The sequence below is a fragment of the Salvelinus sp. IW2-2015 genome, linkage group LG11, assembly GCF_002910315.2.
Source record: "Salvelinus sp. IW2-2015 linkage group LG11, ASM291031v2, whole genome shotgun sequence".
Classification (NCBI taxonomy): Eukaryota; Metazoa; Chordata; class Actinopteri; order Salmoniformes; family Salmonidae; genus Salvelinus; species Salvelinus sp. IW2-2015.
Window position 1 is genome coordinate 8,849,174 of NC_036851.1, and position 19,423 is coordinate 8,868,596.

The 19,423-nt window shown below is 41.9% G+C and overlaps 1 protein-coding gene across 2 annotated transcripts in view; it reads right to left on the reverse strand.

Moving 5' to 3' along the window:
* Positions 1-19,423, reverse strand: part of LOC111969743 (chemokine-like protein TAFA-2) — a 197,490-nt gene that overhangs the window by 81,047 nt on the left and 97,020 nt on the right. For both annotated transcript variants that reach the window (XM_023995983.3, XM_023995982.3), the window contains exon 2: positions 9,288-9,400. In XM_023995983.3, the coding sequence (XP_023851751.1) occupies positions 9,288-9,399 (112 nt within the window). In that variant the 5' untranslated portion in view covers position 9,400. The remainder of the gene's footprint in view (positions 1-9,287; positions 9,401-19,423) is intronic.

Here is a 19,423-nt window from a genome sequence, read left to right on the forward strand (position 1 = left end):
GATCTCTACGGTCAGGGCGTGACATGGGCAATCTATGTTTTGTTCTATGTTGTCCTTTTCTATGTGTTTGGCCTGGTATGGTTCCCAATCAGAGGCAGCTGTCAATCGTTGTCTCTGATTGAGAACCATACTTAGGTAGCCTGTTCCCACCTGTGTTTGTGGGTAGTTATTTTCTGTTTTGTGTGTTTTCACCTTACAGAACTGTTTTGTCGTTTCGTTCACTCTCTTTGTTGTTTTGTTGTCATTCAGTGTTCAGATTATTTAATTAAAGTAGTATGAACACTTACCACGCTGCGTGTTGGTCCGATGATTCCTATTCCGCATCATCAGACAAAGAGGAGAGTCGTTACACATTGGTGACACCTCTGTCTTAAAAATAATGTTTTTTACCGCTTAGATCTTTTAGGAATGAAGCTTCTCCTCCCAACCGTTCTGCTCATAAAATAATTACCAACTTTACCCACTTCATGTAAAAATCTAAAACTGCTATTCGGGAAACTATATCTACTTCAATATAAAGTTGAATCCCCCCCCCTCTCCTACAATTTATGTATTATGACGATTTATTATACGATAATTGTGCCAGCCCTACTCCAAATACACGTTCTCTAACAGAAGCTGTTTAACTGGTTAAACAAAGGTTAGCAATGTGTTGGCAGAAATGAATGTCCAAGTCAAGAAAGCATGCCAGCAACCAGCGTCACTTGCCACGACTGGTATGTGCAGGTGCTTTTTCAAAGCCAATGTCAGATACTACCGTAGGGGGTTGCGGAACCCTGGTTGAATACCCCTGGTTTACACAGCTTTTTATCCATTAAGAGTTTCTCAATGAGTTCATAGCACATGAATGCATCCAACTGGATTTTACGACTTCACAAATGGTAAATTCCCACCTCCCACTTGATTTCGAACTCACCAAAAGTGCCGTAACGATTGTACCTAAAGCTGCATTCATAACCAGGTAGGAATTTACCACATACGACTGGGAAAAATCCACTTGAACGGCCCTCCAACTGGTAATAACTAGTGGGAAACGCATCTATCATCCCTGAGATCCGACTTCTCCCACATGTTGACCTCTGACGTCAACTACTAAGGAAATTACTTAGATAACACTATTTTCGGCAATAACAACAAAACATTATTCATAAAAAGCAATCTATTAATAGGGTTTTTGAACTCCCAATTGGCGTTTCTCAGCGAGTTTAAAGCAAGTGAACGCATCCCATTGATATTTACGACTTCACAACTGGTAAATTCCCACCTCCCACATCATTATGAATGCAGCTTTCTATTGAATGTATTGGGTAGAAAAATGTACCATTATACGCAGCACATGTACTCTAAAAGGTACCGACCAGTACCATGTGAGTTCCTATGTCTACCTCTGAAGGTACCTTATGTGTACATTTGACTGAACATTGCCATTGGTTGCACTGGAATGTGATATGTAATCTACACCTCAATTTCTTCAATTATTTTCAACGAGTGTAATTATTTATATGTATCCTACATTTCCTTGTTCGGTACTTCTAAAGCGAGTAAGATTGTGACAATGACCACACGAGCAGCCGCTCACCGTTTTGACAGCTCTAACACAGTTACACCTCCGACACCGCCAAAACACCAGCTATGCGGGTGTCGGCTATCGCATGTCTACGCTTGATCTGATTGAAGCTAGGCCTTAATGTCAAGTGTCCCTGAGCACTGCTACTTTTTCGTTGGTGTTGACAAATTTTTTGTTTGCAACATGATTTCATGTGAAAATGATGAAGCAATTTCAGTGCCAACAGAAATGTGAGTTTGTATTAGGATGTTAAATTTGAATGTAATATTTTTGAATGCTTAATGCACAAATTGAATAAATAAATTGAACTTGTATTTGGAACCACCAAACTGAGCAATTGGGGGAGAAGGGCCTTGGTCAGTTAGGTGACCAAGAACCCAATAGTCACTCAGACAGAGCTCCAGAGTTCCTCTGTGGAGATAGGAGAACCTTCCAGAAGGACAACCATCTCTGTAGCACTCCACGAATCAGGCCTTTATGGTAGAGTGGCCAGACGGAAGCCACTCCTCAGTAAAAGGCACATGACAGTCCTCTAGGAGTTTGCCAATAAAGGTCTCTCAGACCATGAGAAACAAGATTATATGGGCTGATGAAACAAAGATTGAACTTTTTGGCCTGAATGCCAAGGGTCATGTCTGGAGGAAACCTGGCACCATCACTACGGTGAAGCATGGTGGTGGCAGCATCATGCTGTGGGGATGTTTTTCAGCGGCAGGGACTGAGGGATTAGTCAGGATCAAGGGAAAGATGAAGATATCCTTGATGAAAACCTTCAACAAAAGTACTGAGTAAAGGGTCTGAATACTTATGTAAATAACAAAAATATATTGCATTTTTTTGCCCAAAACAATTAAAACCAGTTTTCGCTTTGCCATTATGGGGTATTGTGGGCAGATTATTGAGGGGAAAATTCTATTTAATAAATTTTAGATTAAGGCTGTAACATAACAAAATGCGGAAAGTCTAGGGGTCTGAATTTTTTACGAATGCACTGTATATATTCAGTTTCAATATGGTAGATACTGCATTCATTGTCTGTGTATCAAGTTTGCAAGAAATCATTTCAAGTTAATCAAACTTTCATGTATTCAACTTCTCAGATGCGTTCAGATTCAGTTTTCAAATTCAGTTCTCTAAATTCAGATTCAAAACTAGAGACAACATCCTACTACTTTGCCAGCTAAAAAAGGTAGAGGAGAACAGAAATAATCAAACTGTCACGACTTCTACCGAAGTCGATGCCTCTTCTTGTTCAGGCGGTGCTCGGCGGTCGACGTCACCGGTCTTCTAGCCATCATTGATCCATGTTTCATTTTCCATTGGTTTTGTCTTGTCTTCCTACACACCTGGTTCCAATCCCATTCATTAATTGTTGTGTATTTAACCCTCTGTTTCCCCTCATGTCCTTGTCAGAGATTGTTTATTGTTATGCTCGTTATGCTCAATTTATGGATTGGTGTGCGACGGGTTCTTGTACCCATGTTTATTTTTATTATGTACTTTGGTTTTGGAGTTTTTGTTTTACGTTATTAAACTACTCCATTTTACCAAGTTTGATTCTCCTGCGCCTGACTTCCCTGCCACCTACACATACGACATGACACAAACACTCTGTGTGGTAAACAAGCTTCTGGTGGTTTCTAATGTGGAATGTTCAATTTTAACTATGAATTTGGCTCTAGCGTTTGAAGTGATTCTGATATAATATGAATGTGCTTTCTGATCCCCTATATGATGATCACAGGCCGCATTAGAAGGGAGTGTCACAAAAAAACACAATTTGTCCCTAATAAGAATATAGTTGAGTAGCCCTGTCATATCCCTTCTAAGGTTAGCCTTTTCACTCCCTATTTCATCTTGGTCTTGTGACTGACTGGGTTTGAACCAGGTCTCGTGAATGTCACAAGACTGTGTTGTGCCCACTTATATAGATAAAGCCCTGAGGGATTAGTTCAGGAAGCCAACAAGTCTTCAAGTCTCCAGCAAGGTTCATCGAACCACCTCGGTTACATTTCACCCCCCTTTGACCTCATACATAGAGATCATAGCAACAATATAACTGACTGAATTCGAAATCAGGCCTCCTGCACTTCAACAACACTTTCTGTGGCAAATAGAAGGACCGGTGCACCCCATTTAATGAGAGTACAACAGAGGTGGTTTGGTGATCCATCCACGTGATGAGTAGCCTCGTAATTACCAGAATGATTACCATGTGTAGCTAACCATTCACGTAAGCTTGTGATGAGCAACCTTGGCTGAGACCTGAAGACGTGTTAGTTTGACTGATGGGGTTCTAACCCAGGTCTCCAGTGCACCAGACAATGCAACTTTTCAGGTCTCAGACAAGTTACTCATCATATGAGCGTGATCACCGAATCACCCGTGTTACACTTCACCCCCCTTTCACCTTCGCCATGCATAGACCCATCCAAGTCACTGGACCAATGCATAGGCTTTAGCTCAATAGGCTAACACAGGCTTAACTCAGTCAGACACATGTTAACCTTATGACTACTGTAATATGTGTCAACATCCAGAATTGTAATTGGTTGAATTCTACCGTCATATCATCCTGAGCTACGATTGATTAAGACCACCCAGGTCGTGAGGTCATTGCAGTTGATCATGGCCGGAGACAGTTATAGCTAGCTAATAAAGAGCTACATTTCATTAAAATCCTGTCGTACTGCATTTTATTATTTTGTGCAAAGCATGCGTTTTGCATGACATGGTGTCTGAATAAAAGGACTAAAAGATGGATTTTGCTGGAGTTCCTTCACCTCGGATGGACTGGGTCTACAAATTTACCCGATGCATGGCGCAAGTTCAAACAGCATGCGGAGCTAATGTTCATGGGTCCTCTGAAGGAAAAAGAGTAGGTAAAGTGCAGCTACCTGCTCCTGTGGATCGGTGAAAAAGGGAGAGACATTCACAACACATGGACACTTACTGAGGCTGAATCCAAAGTACTGAAAACATAATACGATCTTTTTGAAGCATATGTTGTGCCAAAGACCATTACGATTTTTGCTAGGTACAAAATCCATGAGAAAGTACAGGGAGCTAGCGAATCGTTTGTGACTGAGCTGCGTCGGCTTTTGAAAGACTGTGATTATGCAAAAAAAGGATGAGATGGTCAGGGACTGTATTGTATTTGGAATATACTCACCACGAGTGAGAGAGAAACTTTTGAATGTTGGTTCTGAGCTAACGCTGGACAAAGCTATCGACATAGCCAGATCTCACGAGCTAGCACAGGCTCAGATGAAAACCATTTTAGGCGGCAACTCGAGCACATTACGTGAACAAGCAGTGCACGCAGTCAGGCAGACATCAAAGCACACCTCCAGTGCCCAGAGAGCGCGCATCAGAATGGAGAGAGACAGAACTCCAAAACAAATAGCGACACAGTCTCAAAATGCCCCAAAACATGTGGATATTGTTGATACAAAGTGCATGGGGAACAGGAAAATTGCCCAGCTAAAAGGCAAACCGTGTACTAAATGTGGAAAATGGAATCACTTTGCAAAAGTTTGCAGAGCTTACTGTGGGAAAACAGTACACACAGTGAGTGAAGCTGAAATGTCAATCAAAGAGTCAAATACTGATGAACTGTTTATTGATTCAGTGACACAGAAAAGTCATATCAGAGACAGAGCAAGCCTTTGCTAACATTGAGATAGGAACACAAGGCAAGTAAACATTATTCCTCTGAATGATTACCGCAGCTTGACATCTGAGTGCGAGCTACAGCCCACCTCGCGCTGACTGACTAGTTATGGTGGTGAACAGCTCACAGTAAAAGGCACATGCACTTTCAAATGCAAATACAAGGAACGTGAAATGATGTTGGATTTTTACATTGTTGACACTGCAGTGCTAGGTCTTAAAAAGCATGTTTTGGCATTGACCTAATCAAGCTAGTGTTATAAGTGACGGCACCAGTGGAGACAGAAAAATAATGTCATGGATGAGTTTGCTGATGTTTTTACAGGAATACATGGAGCAATCTGACAACGTCACCAAGGTTACAGAACCGACAGATTGGGTCAACGTGTTAGTGGTGGTGGAGAATCCATGCACAGGCAAGCTCAGAGTATGTCTTGACCCACATTATCCCTTACCGACGCTAGATGACATCACACACAAGCTAGCGGGAGCACACTACTTCAGTGTCATGGACGCCAGATCAGGTTAATGGGCTATCAAGCTCATTGAAGAGTCATCTAAGCTCACACCGTTTGGACGCTACAGGTTTCGTCGCCTGCCTTTTGGGATTATCTCAGCCCAAGACAAGTTTCAGCGAAAGATCAACGAGATGTACAAAGTTGTGGAAATTGTTGTGGAGTTGTGGAAATTGTAGACGACATCCTTGGCTATGGTCGAAACAAAGAGGAACACAACAGAAACCTCAGTGCGATGCTGCAAAGGTCCCGTGAGAGAGGAGTCCGGCTCAACCCCGAGAAGAGCACAGTCGGCTCTACAGAGGTCAGCTACTTCGGACATCATCTCGCAGTGAATGGAATCAAGTCAGATCCACAGAAAATCTCGCCCATAAAATACATGGAGCCACCAAAGAACTGTGCAGAGCTGGAAACAGTGCTTGGCATGGTCAACTACTTAGCCAAGTTCGCACCCAGCCTCTCCAATGCCAACTCACCCCTGCGTCAGCTGCTAAAGCAGTACAGTGAGTTCCTCTGGGACAAGCAATATGACATTGCTTTCCAGAAAGTGGAAGACTTGATCACGAGAGAAACAGGACCAATTCTTGCCTACTACGACCCCAACAAAGAGCTCAGACTCCAAGTGATTACGTGGAAGTATAGACTAGGTGCAGTGCTACTGCAAGAAGGAAAGCCCATCGGCTACGCTTCCAAATCTCTGACTGTGAAATCAACTATGCTCAAATTGAAAAGGAGCTGTACACCATTTTGTTCGGATGTAAGCGTTTCCATCAGTACGTCTATGGATGACAAATCATTGAGGAATCCGACCAGCTCCTTGAGTCAATCATGAGGAAACCACTAGCGGCACCTCTGCCAAGGCTACAGAGAATGATTCTACAATAATAAAAAATACAACTTCAAAATCATTCACTGTCCAGGCAAAGACATCACTGTCACAGGCACACTCTCCCGGAAGTTTCTTACCACCAAGGACAGCATATTCAGTGAAGGCATGGACATGCAGGTGCACACTGTGTACAGCAACTTACCAGTTAGTGACACAAAACTGAAGGAGATCTGAGCCAAAACAGAAAAGGACACACAACTCACACAGCTGAAGAAAGTCATACAGGATGGATGGCTTGGGAGAAGAGAAAATGCCCTCAGAGCGTCTGAGTTCTGGAACCATTGTGCACTATCACAGATCAACGGAATAATTTTAAAAGGAGAGAATCATCATTCCTACCAGTCTCAGAGAGGAGATTTTGGACACATGGGCAAGGAACAGTACAAAAAAGAGAGCACGGGACATTTTGTTTTGGCCAGAATGTGCATACAAATAGAGGACATTGATGGTAAATGCCCCACCTGTCTTGAACGATGTCCCTCAAACACCAAAGAACCAATGTTACTTCACTGTATCCCAGACAGACCCTGGCAGGTCGTGACTACCGATCTGTTCACCTGGAACAACAAGGACTACACCCTAAATGTGGACTACTACAGCAGATACTTCAAACTCGACAAGCTTCACAGCACCACATCTGCAGCTGTTATACACAAGCTGAAAGCAACCTTTGCCAGGCATTGCATCGTAGAGACTTTAATATCTGACAATGGCCCCTGTTACAAATCAAAGGAGTTTGAATCCTTCTGAAAAGCATGGGAGTTCGCCACATGTCACCACACGCCCACATTACCTTCAAAGTAATGGCCAGGCTGAAAAATCTGTCCAGATTGCTAAATCCCTCATGGACAAAACAAAAGCAGACGAGACTCCCCTACCTCACTCTCCTTGAGTACTCCAATTGACAACATCAAATCACCTGCCCAGCTGTTTATGAGCCTCAGACTTCGCTCAAACTTTCCCAGCAGCAACCAGCAGCTGCAACCTGAGGTCGTCAGCTACAAGGAAAGGCATGAAAAACGTGCAGAGACGACACCAAAAGCAATACTACGACAGGTCAGCTAGACCACTACCACCACTGAACGACGGAGACTCAGTTAGAAGCCAGGAGCATGACTACTAATAGCCATCAGTCATCATTCAGCCAGCTGACACTAAACGTTCGTCTCACGTCCGCACCGCAGAAGGCGCGGTGTACCGCCGCAATCGTAGTCACCTACTGAACACAAAAGAACAACACACTGATGAGATTAACTGTTTCCCTGAAAGAGAACGTGATGGGCTAAACACACACACAAACACAACACACACCATACTTACCTGCAACACAACAACTGTTGACTGACACAGAAGCATGCTCAGCTTCATACCACACAAGGTCAGGAAGAAAGGTCAAGCCTAGAGCTGTGAAATGAAACACTTATATGTACACTTATATTAAAATATGTAGAACATTTGTATTTTATTTTTAAAAAAGGGGGATGTAAGAAGGGGGACGCCAGAAGTTTCTGTTCACCACAGTGAGTGTTTGAGTCTATCTGTTCTCCTCTACCAGGATGTTTTCTCTGGTTTTAAATCTGAATTTAGAGAACTGAATTAGAAAACTGAATCTGAATGCATCTGAGAAGTTGAATATACAAAACTTTGATAACCTTGAAATGATCGTTTGCTAAACTTGATATAATGAATGCAATACCTACCATATTGAAACTGAATATATAAATATTGAACTTGAATTTTCAGTTATGAAATACAAGTTAAATGTATGTATTCAATGATTTAATTTGTGCAATACAAATTCAAAAATATTACATTCAAATTAAATATCCTAATACTAATTCAAAGTTAAATACAATTTCTGTTGGAACTGAAATCACTCCATAGAAACTCCACATAACCACATGTTCCAAAAACACATGATTTCACATAATTTCACATTTGCATAACATGGAAATTTAACGTGAAATCATGTGGTTTTTCCGTAAGGGTCTACCTTTTGCATTCATGTCTGTTGTTGTTTCGCTATTTCTGCTTTTTGTTCGAAGTGTCGAAGCCTAAAGACACTCCAGATCAACAAATGACCCCAAAGCACCCTCCACTGGGTGTCACACAACGGAGTTTCTGATAATTACAACAGTATTTACAGTGAGGTCTGTTGGAGCGATGAACTGGAACCAGTCACTATGAGTACTTTAACAGTAGGCTACATTATCCTAGCTACTGACCATTATGAACATCCTCACCTGTCCACTGTGTTACCTCATCACTGATGTATTATATCATTGTGTTGTGGTGTGCTTTCTGGGCCAAAATGGCTGCCTGGCATCACAAAGGTGGGTGCTACTCTTAGTGGATGAAGTTTCTTCCCCATAAAATGTCAAGTGCTTTGAGCACCTGGTGGATGTAAAGCAATCTAAATCAAATCCATTATACTGATTAGGAAATACTTTACGTTAAGTATTGTGTATTCTGTAATAACTCGTTGTTACATAATAAGTGCTTTGCATTTACATTTGAATAGGTTAATGGTTTACATTATTACATCCATGTATTATGTTATTACACAATTTGCTGACAATAATTATGGTGTGTGCAACCTACCCATAGAGGTACATATCTACCCTATTTAATTGTCTGGACATACCTATGTGACTTCTGTGTGACGATGCGAGGGTCAGCTGTCCCCAGAGAGACACCACACAGACGGCCAGCAGCAGCCCCCTTTTGCACACTCTCCGTAGGTCTCTCTCCCGCATACTGAAAAGACAGAGTGGGGAAAACTTGATCAGTAACTTACATCCGTCATTAGGACATTTTTGGAGTGACATACAGCCATGACGTAGTGAAAAGACTCAACAAACTACATACAGTACAAGTCCAATACAAATTCCATGCCATCTTTGCCCTAGCCACGTGAGCCACTCTGATCTCCCTAGCTTACATTTTAGTATTTTATTTGGATCCCCATTAGCTGCTGCCAAGGCAGCCTACTTTTCTTCCTGGGGTCCCCTTATGGAGTCGCGAGGCTAGCTTTGCCCTGCACAGAGACAAAAGATGGACGGTGCAACTGGACGGTGCAACTCACAAAATCCCAATCTGGAGAAAGGAGCTGGCTTTAGGCGGTGGCCCACTTATGCTGTTGGGTATCAAACACAGCAGGGTGTCTCATCCTGCAGATACAGTACAGTGTGGCTTCCTTCCCAAAAAAACAGAATTATACATGAGCTCGTGGTAACATATGCATTGAACGCTGCAGTGCTTTCCTTCCCACACCATGACGACAGTTGGTGTTTGATCAACTGTGAGGACGCATGTTTCCCATAGCTTTTTTCACAGAGACAAATAAACACGCCCATGTTGATTCTGTGCGAACTGATTTAGCTAAATACCTTTTTTGTATTCATGTGTAAACATACAGTAGATGGGTGCTTGTCATTTCCCCCCAAATGATGTGTTGTTGTTATTCCCTTAAAACACATAGCTACAGTAACACTGCAGCAACCGCAAACCCACCACAAGCTGTTGTGCTGTGTACTTCTCTATAGTCCTAGAAGTTCTATAAATAGAACAAATGACGTCAGACTATCCCTTATTCCCCCGTTTCCTCTTTCCCTCTATATAAATGATGTCTGTCTTTCCCTTATTCCCTCGCTTCCTCTCTCTCTGCTCTCCTTACCTGGGAGGGAGGTGCCTGAGTAATAGTGTTTGGGTGGTCTGTCTTGGCTAGTGTTTCCCAGCTCAGTAATCTTCATGTAGTGTTCAGGGTCTGTTGTCCAGTAATACATTGTGGCTGTGTAAGATGCCCTTTGAGAGGAGAACAAACAATGCAATCAGCGGCTCATCTTATTGCCAACAGAGCCCGTTCCTCTCACAGGAAAAAGAGTCGCAAATCACAGGCATCCTTTCTACTCATTGCCAGTGTATCCACTCAAATTAGTGAAAAGATTGGTTTCATGCTAAGAGCTTAACTCTTGGTTATTTGGCAGTGGCTCGTGAAGGGAGTAGAGAGGGAGACATCTACCACAATAGAGCTGGGTGGCATCTAAAGGATAGTTGTCTCTACTGTATGTAGAGGATGCTGGTTTGATGGACAGTGTCAAGTGCAATCAGACCTGAATTCGGAGAGTATTTGTTTTCTTTCTCTGGATGTTTTATTAGGCAGGTAGCCTAGTGGTTAGAACGTTGGACTTGCAACCAAAAGGTTGCAAGATCAAATCCCCGAGCTGACAAGTTAAAAAGATGTTACTCTGCCCCTGAACAAGGCAGTTAACCCACTGTTCCTAGGCCATCATTCAAAATATGATTTTTTTCTTAACTGACTTGCCTAGTTAAATAAAGGTGAAATTAATTAAGCCTGCCTGGAGTGCCATATGGGCAGGGTTTACACTTTCGAGACCATTCCATTGCGTCCATTGAACCAGGCAATCTCAATCAAGCACAGCAATAATTTAAGATAAAACAAATACTATTTGAACCCAGGTCTGGGTACAACCTTAATCTACCTAAACAGACCACGGTGTTCAGGTGGCGTATCAGAATGGTATGACTATTGTTGTCATACCATTCATTTATGACATGTATGACATACGATTCATGAGTTCCTCGCGTGTGGCATGCATGGTTATACATGCAAATTATGGAGGAGTTGGGAAACGCACATTCCGATTTGGGACACTACATCAACAGACTAGTTGAGAGAGGCCGAGGGATGGTTTTTCTGCATGCTATACATAGTCATATAATACACAGACACAGTACATCTCCAAGGCTTAAAGATGCCTAAAGATTTCCTGTTTAATGATGGAGGTTAGTCAATGGGACCAATAGGGCTGGGGGTTTTAGCTAACAACCGATGCCTGCAACTGGGTGGACAAGGCCGATGTGTTCGAGTTGGAGGGCAAAATAAATCAGTGTTGTTGTTGAGGATAGTTTTTTTATGTGTGATGCAACTGGCTTTGTGCCACTTGTCATGCCCTCTGAGCCGAGCCATGTCTCTCCAACAGAAACTAGATAAACAAGCATCCTTCTAATAGATTAGATAGAGAAAAATAACAATCTGAGCATAATAAAGCACACACCAAACCCGGGTTTCTATTGAATTATATTTATCAAGGTTGATCATTAAATGTTTTCTGTAATCACATTGCACAGAAATCCGACGTTATTCACAAATTAATCCCCTCAACGTGTCGTGCCTCCCGAAGGCAATAAATTATGCATAGCAGCTCCGATTTACTAAAAATGAAACCACAACAAGGAATTTCAATACATTTTTCATACCATATACTGTACATGAAAACATACTGTACAGTGTCTCTACCAAACCTACATATCAACATTGAATCACCTTATCAAGTTTGTTTTGAAGGCAAGTTGCCAAAACAAATGAGATACAAGGTGAAACGCTACTTGAACCTCTGTAAGAAAAATGTTCCTAGCATTGATAAGACTTTGAGAGCCACATGGCAACAGGCCTCAAACACTCCAACGTATTGGAACACAGAGTGAGTCAGCAATGTAGGCTAGGGCTGCACTCTGTACCTGATTTATATAGAGTGATATGGTTTCAGATGAGCGGCTTAGCCGGCTTCTCTTCTTTAATTAGTCTCTTTGGATTACTCCCCTACATGTGGGAAGATGTCGGACAGATTTATTTCTGTTCCTGCTTCTAAACTCCCTTTCATTCCTCCATCAAGGGATATACTGTAGCCAAACTGTAGAGGTGGCTCAGGATGCAACTTAGAGAGAGCTAGTAAGGATTGGGTGAATCCACTGTGACGACATCACTAGCAGCCTTGAACCAAGCAGCCACCCCTCAAACTTCCTTCCTGCGTGTAATGGTAAGTGTGTGATGGGGTGGTGGTGGGTGAGGTGTGTCCATGCTCTGCTGAGCTCCTACCCTTTGGACTCTGACTGGACACGCTAGGCTAGGCTTCAGTACAGTGTGGGCCTGGACCAGTTTGCTCTTCTTTGGACCCAGATATCTGGTACAGTACACAGAGGGATGAGATGTAAAGGGGAAAGGACTGAAACGATTATATGGCAGGAAGTCAGAGAGGAGAGCAGGAGGGCCTGCTAATACAGGCCTGAGGTGGTTTTGAGTTTCATTGTTCAGGTTCAAGGTTCAAGGTCTGATGACCTACAGACCACTACACCATACTGAACCCTATGGAAAACCCCAGACTCAGCTCAAAGGTAGCACACGTGAGTATACCATGTGCATGTACTGTACTTTCCAATGGTGGCACATGGTCACTCTCAATACCACTCGGCATGAAGGAGTGCCAGCCCTCGATTTTACTCCACACTGACTCAATTTCAGATTATTTGGGAATATTTAAAGGTAGTGTTGTCACAAAACCAGAATTTTGACTTCGATACTGATACCAGGTTTTGTATCACAATACCTGATACCATTACAATACTCAATACCAAAACGTTACAAAAACGATACCAAAATAATACCACAAAAAAAAGAAGGCGTATCGGCCAAAGTCACAGAGCTCGTTTTATCTGATTTCATGGGGCTACAGATGACAAACAATCCCTGCCATTTAGAACTTATTTTATTGGCAACTGCTAAGAAAACCTATTATTTTATTGTGCCAATTAACAACATTTGCAGTGAAGAAGGAACCACTTTTTTGTGAAAAGTGTCCGCTGTCTCTTTAAGAAATTAATGGCATCATTTGCAAGGCATAATGTGCCTGTGGAATCTGCCTTTGTGGCTGTGGCATCTAGTGGAAACCAGACGGTAGGCAAAGGAAGATGACGAAGGGAATTTGTTTTTGGCGAGGGAGATTAAGTGGATTAATAACGTTTTTGGTGACAAGGAAAGCAAGGAAAGTTAGTCAACAGTTAAAGCTCGAAGCTACCGGTTTCATATTTCTGGGGAGCTAATGCAGCCCAGACAGCTCAAGCAATGAATGAGTAAGTGGAGCAAGCACTTTGCTCTTCACGCTATAAAGGGCCTGCGCTGATACTGACTTGATCCTCTCAATTACGTGAGACACATTTGACAGAAGTACAGAACTTAAAAAATAAAATAAAAATTGGTATACCGTGCAACACTATTTCAATGGATACTGTGAGATTCTGGCAATTAAGCCATTTCTCTACTTACCCAGAGTCAGATGAACTCATTGATACCATTTCTATGTATCTGCGTGCAGTATGTAGGAAGGAAGTTAGAGTTAACAATGCTAACTAGAGTTAGCATGATGACTGGAAGTATACTACTGTGCCTGTAGACTTCCAGTCGTTGCCAGAATTGTGCAGTATCCCTTTAAGCAAGGTGTGGCATGCAATCAAGGAAACAAAACACCAACATTCTGGAACTCAAATGCAATTAACATTCGAGCATATGGCTCGATTGGCAGCGGAATGGAGAGTAGAGTGGATTTCTATTCATGGCATCACCCTACTTAGGTAAGAGCCCAAGACTTAAGAACCCAAAGCGTAACCCACAGAGGTAGGAATTGCAATGATTTTATGAACAGATGTAGACTTATTTGAGATTGATTTGAAATGATGAATAAAAGATGATGTATCCACCCTTGACTCGTCTTGTATAAAAGTGAAGGTTACAACCAGTAAAGAACATAATGGGGAAGGAAGCTTGTTACATACTTTGGGGGTGAGGCTTGTGAGTGCAAGGCACCCACCCAGTGCTAGTGTGATTAGAGAAGAGAACTCCTGCCATCAGTGCCTAAACACAGACTACGCGCAGTCGGGGTCTCAACTTACTGTTGAAAGTTAGAATTGTAGAATACACAATGGTGCAATTTCAGAATTTGGTAGTGCATCAGCAGTCACTGACAGTCACTGAATTAGCCCATGTCAGCTAACATTTGAGAGATTTCTAGGTAAGTTAGTCCAGCCAGGTGTCTAAGCCTTGTAGTCATGGCTGAATTACGGATCGGGCACAAAGGGCAAATGCCCAGGGGCACTCCAGTAGGCCCGCATTGGTTTTGTTAGTCACCCAGATATCATATGAACATGGCATAACTCTCTCCACTCCATGGAAAAATGAGTAGAATGGCAGGAAAGTAGATGTAAAACTGCTAAACGCTCTCTCCGCCGCCAAGAGGGAGGCAACTAAAATCCCCAAAAATACAAATCTCACTTTGGGCCCCCAAAAGGCTCGAGGCAGCTTTGCCTGCCATGCTCCCATGTTTCTGTTTCTGAACCAATCAATTAGAACTAGCGCCATTGTGCTTCCAGGGAAATAGCAACAGCATTCTAAGAGCTATTAGTTTGCACTATTTAACAATGGTTTCAAGAGAGCTGCTTAACAAATTTCCCTCCCCTTCATAGACACAGACTCTCCTTCTCCCCCTCTTTCACCTCCCCTCCTCCTTCTCCTACCCCCCCCCCCCTTCCCCCTTTCTCCCCTCTCGCTCTCTCCCCCGCTCTCCTGTCTCCTGTCTAAACACCACCTGATTTGCATACTCGCTTCTGGTTCAGTAACCCACCACAAACACACTTAGAGCGACTTGCGACCTTTATCTTGTCTAATGCTGAGAACCAAATTGGGGTTAGAAGTTAGACAAAAGCCCCAACAGAATTCAGCAAACCAGGGTAGAGAAATGTGGTAGAATCTCAGAGTTCACTTCCCCACTGGGGTCTCGGAGTCTGCAACATTAGTTACAGTACAGGCAGAGGCTGACAAAGCCCTGTTGGCCCTGTTACCGGAGCTGACATTGGGCAGGCTGACCCGTCTGAAAACATTAATGTGTCAACATCGTCCCCAAATTGACATCTGTATATGAATGGCAGGGGAAGATTCAGGAGGATAGTGACGTTTTGCTGATGATAAAGACCAGAAGGTTATGGTATGGTATGGCAGAGGTCATCTCCATAATACTGGCGCTCCACTGCCTGCCATGGATCGTCTTCAACAGAGATCTGAACAGCGCTTGGCTACACTCTGGGTTCTCTGGGTTTATATGGCACACACACACACAGACTCTCCTGACTCATCCGTTGTTCTCCCAGCGTGTTTTGGGCCACTGCTCTCAGGGTGCATAACATAGGGAAAAGGTCAGGGATCAGGGGTGAGGGGTCAGATAACTATTGTGTTGCACGCTATACACCCAAGATCGCAAGGATGGCTACAGCTGGACTACCCAACGGGCAAAACTGGTTGCATTGACGTTAGTGATGACGGAAAATAATTGCTACAGTTGCATATCAGGATATTATTTTTCACGATATATAATATCGTATCGTTTTGACAATATTGCTATATTATTTTTGCGCTAGTTCGCTGCACCTGTATGAAAACTACATTTTTTCCTTCATAGCTTGTTCTCCAGCCTCTTTTTAAATAGGGAGCCAATTTGTTTTCAGAAATGTATTTCCATGACTGTTCAAAACTCGTTTTTCTCATGGCAATCTTTTGTTCCTATGCAGCCAACATATGGTGAGCAATGTGTTTGGAACACCGAATCGCAATAAAATCACAATATCGAATCGCAATATTTATAGAATTGTGAGAATCGCAATACATATCATATCGGCAGGTTGTATATTTGCTGTAAGAAGACGATTTCTACACTACCAAAACATTACTTTTTTCCCAGACGTCTTGATGTCATCGTGAAAAATGATTCATTTTTTTCTGTTTTACCTACTTATATTCTGGCCATTTTGATATTTTCTCTAATATTTTGAAGAAAGGATCAACTCCTTAGAATGGCATGCTAACTAGCTTACTCTCAGTTACATTGCGGATGTAACTGAGAGTAAGTGTATTTTGTGTATATCTTGCAGAGTAATTTACATTTAAGAGGAATACACTCCCTAATAAGCTTTGCTCGTTGGTTGTTTATGGGGGGGGGGTCGTATTTTGCGGATATCTGTGTATTTTGCGGATATCTTGCAGAGTAATTTACATTTAAGAGGAATACACTCCCTAATAAGCTTTGCTCGTTGGTTGTTTATGGGGGGGGGGTCGTTAAAGCAGTTGTCACTTCTGATATACTGTAGACTCACACATCAAATGACATTTTTCACTGTGGGTCCATTCCCCTTAAATGAATATTCAAATCCGTGAAGAGAATCAGACATAAATTGAATGCATGAGCTGTGTCTAAGCTGTAATAAGATCAAAGTCATGCTAAGTGGATCTTCAGGCTTTATTTCCACATTTCATCCAACAATGTGTCTGCTGAAGCAGAAAATTATGCTGCTGCTTTAAAGCAATATAAGTCACTCTAGAATAAACACAATAAACTGTGATGCTCACACTATATGATTAAACTCCAATACAACCGAGTGCCCAGGAAACTGAGGGCATAGAATGTGACTGGCTATGGGGCTGAACCAGCCATACCAAGCAGCACCCTCTTACAGCATGGACCTGTCTCTAACATCTCCCCTTCAATGATCCTCAATAATTGACTGGCATAATCGTCTAACTCTGAGGCTCTTGATGTCGAACGTGATGGAACCCCACTGGTTTCAGTGCCAAACCAAGCTGGCAATTACAAAGCAATGGGAGGACGTTAGTTCTGCTGACCCCAATGCCTTCTCCAAATTAAATGTTGCATGAGATAACCTTTCATCTCGCTCAGAGGAATGACAGAATCTTGATGCTCCTTTTCCTTTAGCAAGCACTTTTTACAGAATCCCACACCGAAGCCCTACATTGAATCTTAAATAGGTCAATTTAAACTTGAAAGCATTCAAGCTTTTCCCAAAACTTTTCAAACTGACATAATATCCTCAGAGTAAATCTATGTCCATGTGATAAGACCAAAGGAGAAAACAGAGATGCCATTCAAGTCAGTGTGGTGGAAGCAAGCACCGCCTTTTCACGTAGAGCAGAACTTAAAAGCTCAGCTAAGTGCATTGTTGAAATTTAGTTGTTCTTATTTTCACAGTTTCATGCAGTGCTGCACACCATAGGACATACAGTGGTTCCTCAATTAAACGTTTCAAACTTATGCTGTAACCGTTTGTGGTAGATGGTGGCAGATTGTGGTAAATTGCTTAATTCTGTCATTGCACCACACTATCACAAGGGGTAGTTAGAATGCTGATCTATCGGTAGTCTAATCTCTGGCATAAACTGACTATCTTTTCGTAAATTAATGGTGGTGTGAATGTTTCAGTTTGAGAGTCTCTCTTCTCTGGCAATAGAGTTCTGCATCAGGGCAAAACAAAATTAGCTGGCGGGTGGTCCCGGAGTTGAGAAAGAACTTAAATCCAATGGCACAATTACACTTGACATGTGGACTGATGATTTAAAAAAAAATTATAGGCAAGGTGGGCTTTTGGTTTCTCTCCCTCTAAAAACAGAAATAAATCATTCTAAATAACAAACTGGCTTTATTTACCACAGTGTGAAAGAGTGAAAGCCCATCTATGTCAATGTAGTTTCTGAAATACGGAGTCCATCTTTGCTGATGTGAAGACGAAGAAACTGAATGAAAGAGAGTCCAGCGAGGATAGGGAGGGAAAAATGTTGCCCATATTTTCAAGACCTGAGCGTCTTCATTTATTTATGAAATGTACTTTTTTTATTTAGGCCATTTAATATGTTTGTTTAGGCGTGGCCTATTTAGTAGGCTATTTCACAGCATAAAGCTATATTTGTCAGTATAAAGCTGTGACTCACTCATTCATGGCTTTGGATCAAAATAAATAAGTACCAACATTCTTTCTGACAGTCTTTAATAAAGAAATGTTTTGACCAAGTTAATCTGCTCATGTTGTGTGTGTTCAATTATTTGTGACCTTGTGGTTACAATAAAGATTGGAAACTAAATAAATCCTACTCAAAATGAAACGTCAGATGCATGTTCCAAGCATGTCATCTTTCCTTATTACATTTTTTTGTAAGATTTTATGTCTTTTTAGACATTAAAAAACATACACATACAAACAACAACTACATCACACCTGCCCAGACACACCTGCTCACCCCCCCCATCTCCAGCACCCGCATCACTCTCCACCACATGGCCTCAAACTGCACCATATTGTTTCTCTCCGCCACCTACATGTACTTTCAACATTTGCACAGTAAAGCATTTAAAGGCTGAAATTGGTTGAATTTCTGTTTTTAAGTATCATTTTTTTCAAGATGATTGACGGAAAAAGTATCGTCAAACCCATTAGGTATCTCACTGCACCCTTAATGCCATGTCTTGAAATATGCAGACCGGCGGATTAAAAGTTAATTTCCATTGTAATACTTCTGACAGCCAAATGTCTTACTCCACCCATAGCTTTTGGACTTTACAACATTCCCAGAAGGCTTGGATTATGTTAACTTAATGAAAAACGAACCTGGTAATCAAATGTAATTTACTGCAGACCTAAGACCTATGGGTTTACCCTTCTCAATGAATGCTTATATTGAAGATAGAAGCCGCCTCTTAATGAGTTCCAAGAGACGATCTGTTACCCAACAAAATAATATCAATGTATTAATCCTAATTGTTTTTATGACTACAGACAGTAGGCTATTATTCCTCTTTTCCTACATTAATTAATTTGTCTGCATGTCTATTCAACATTTGGCTAAAAATAAACCATGTCATGAATTAAGAACATCATTTTTTTAAACAATGCAATGCGTCACATTGACATCTCAAATCGCTTTAAAGAGCCTTCTAATATTAGACAACAAATGAATATACTACAACAATAACTTCAAAAACAGTCCATTCATCACTGGATTTCTTCAAATTGCTGTGCAGGAAAAGATGTCATCCACTGTGCCTGGTCATAGGCTCGCAACTGGCTTCTCTCTGAAACCACACATCTATC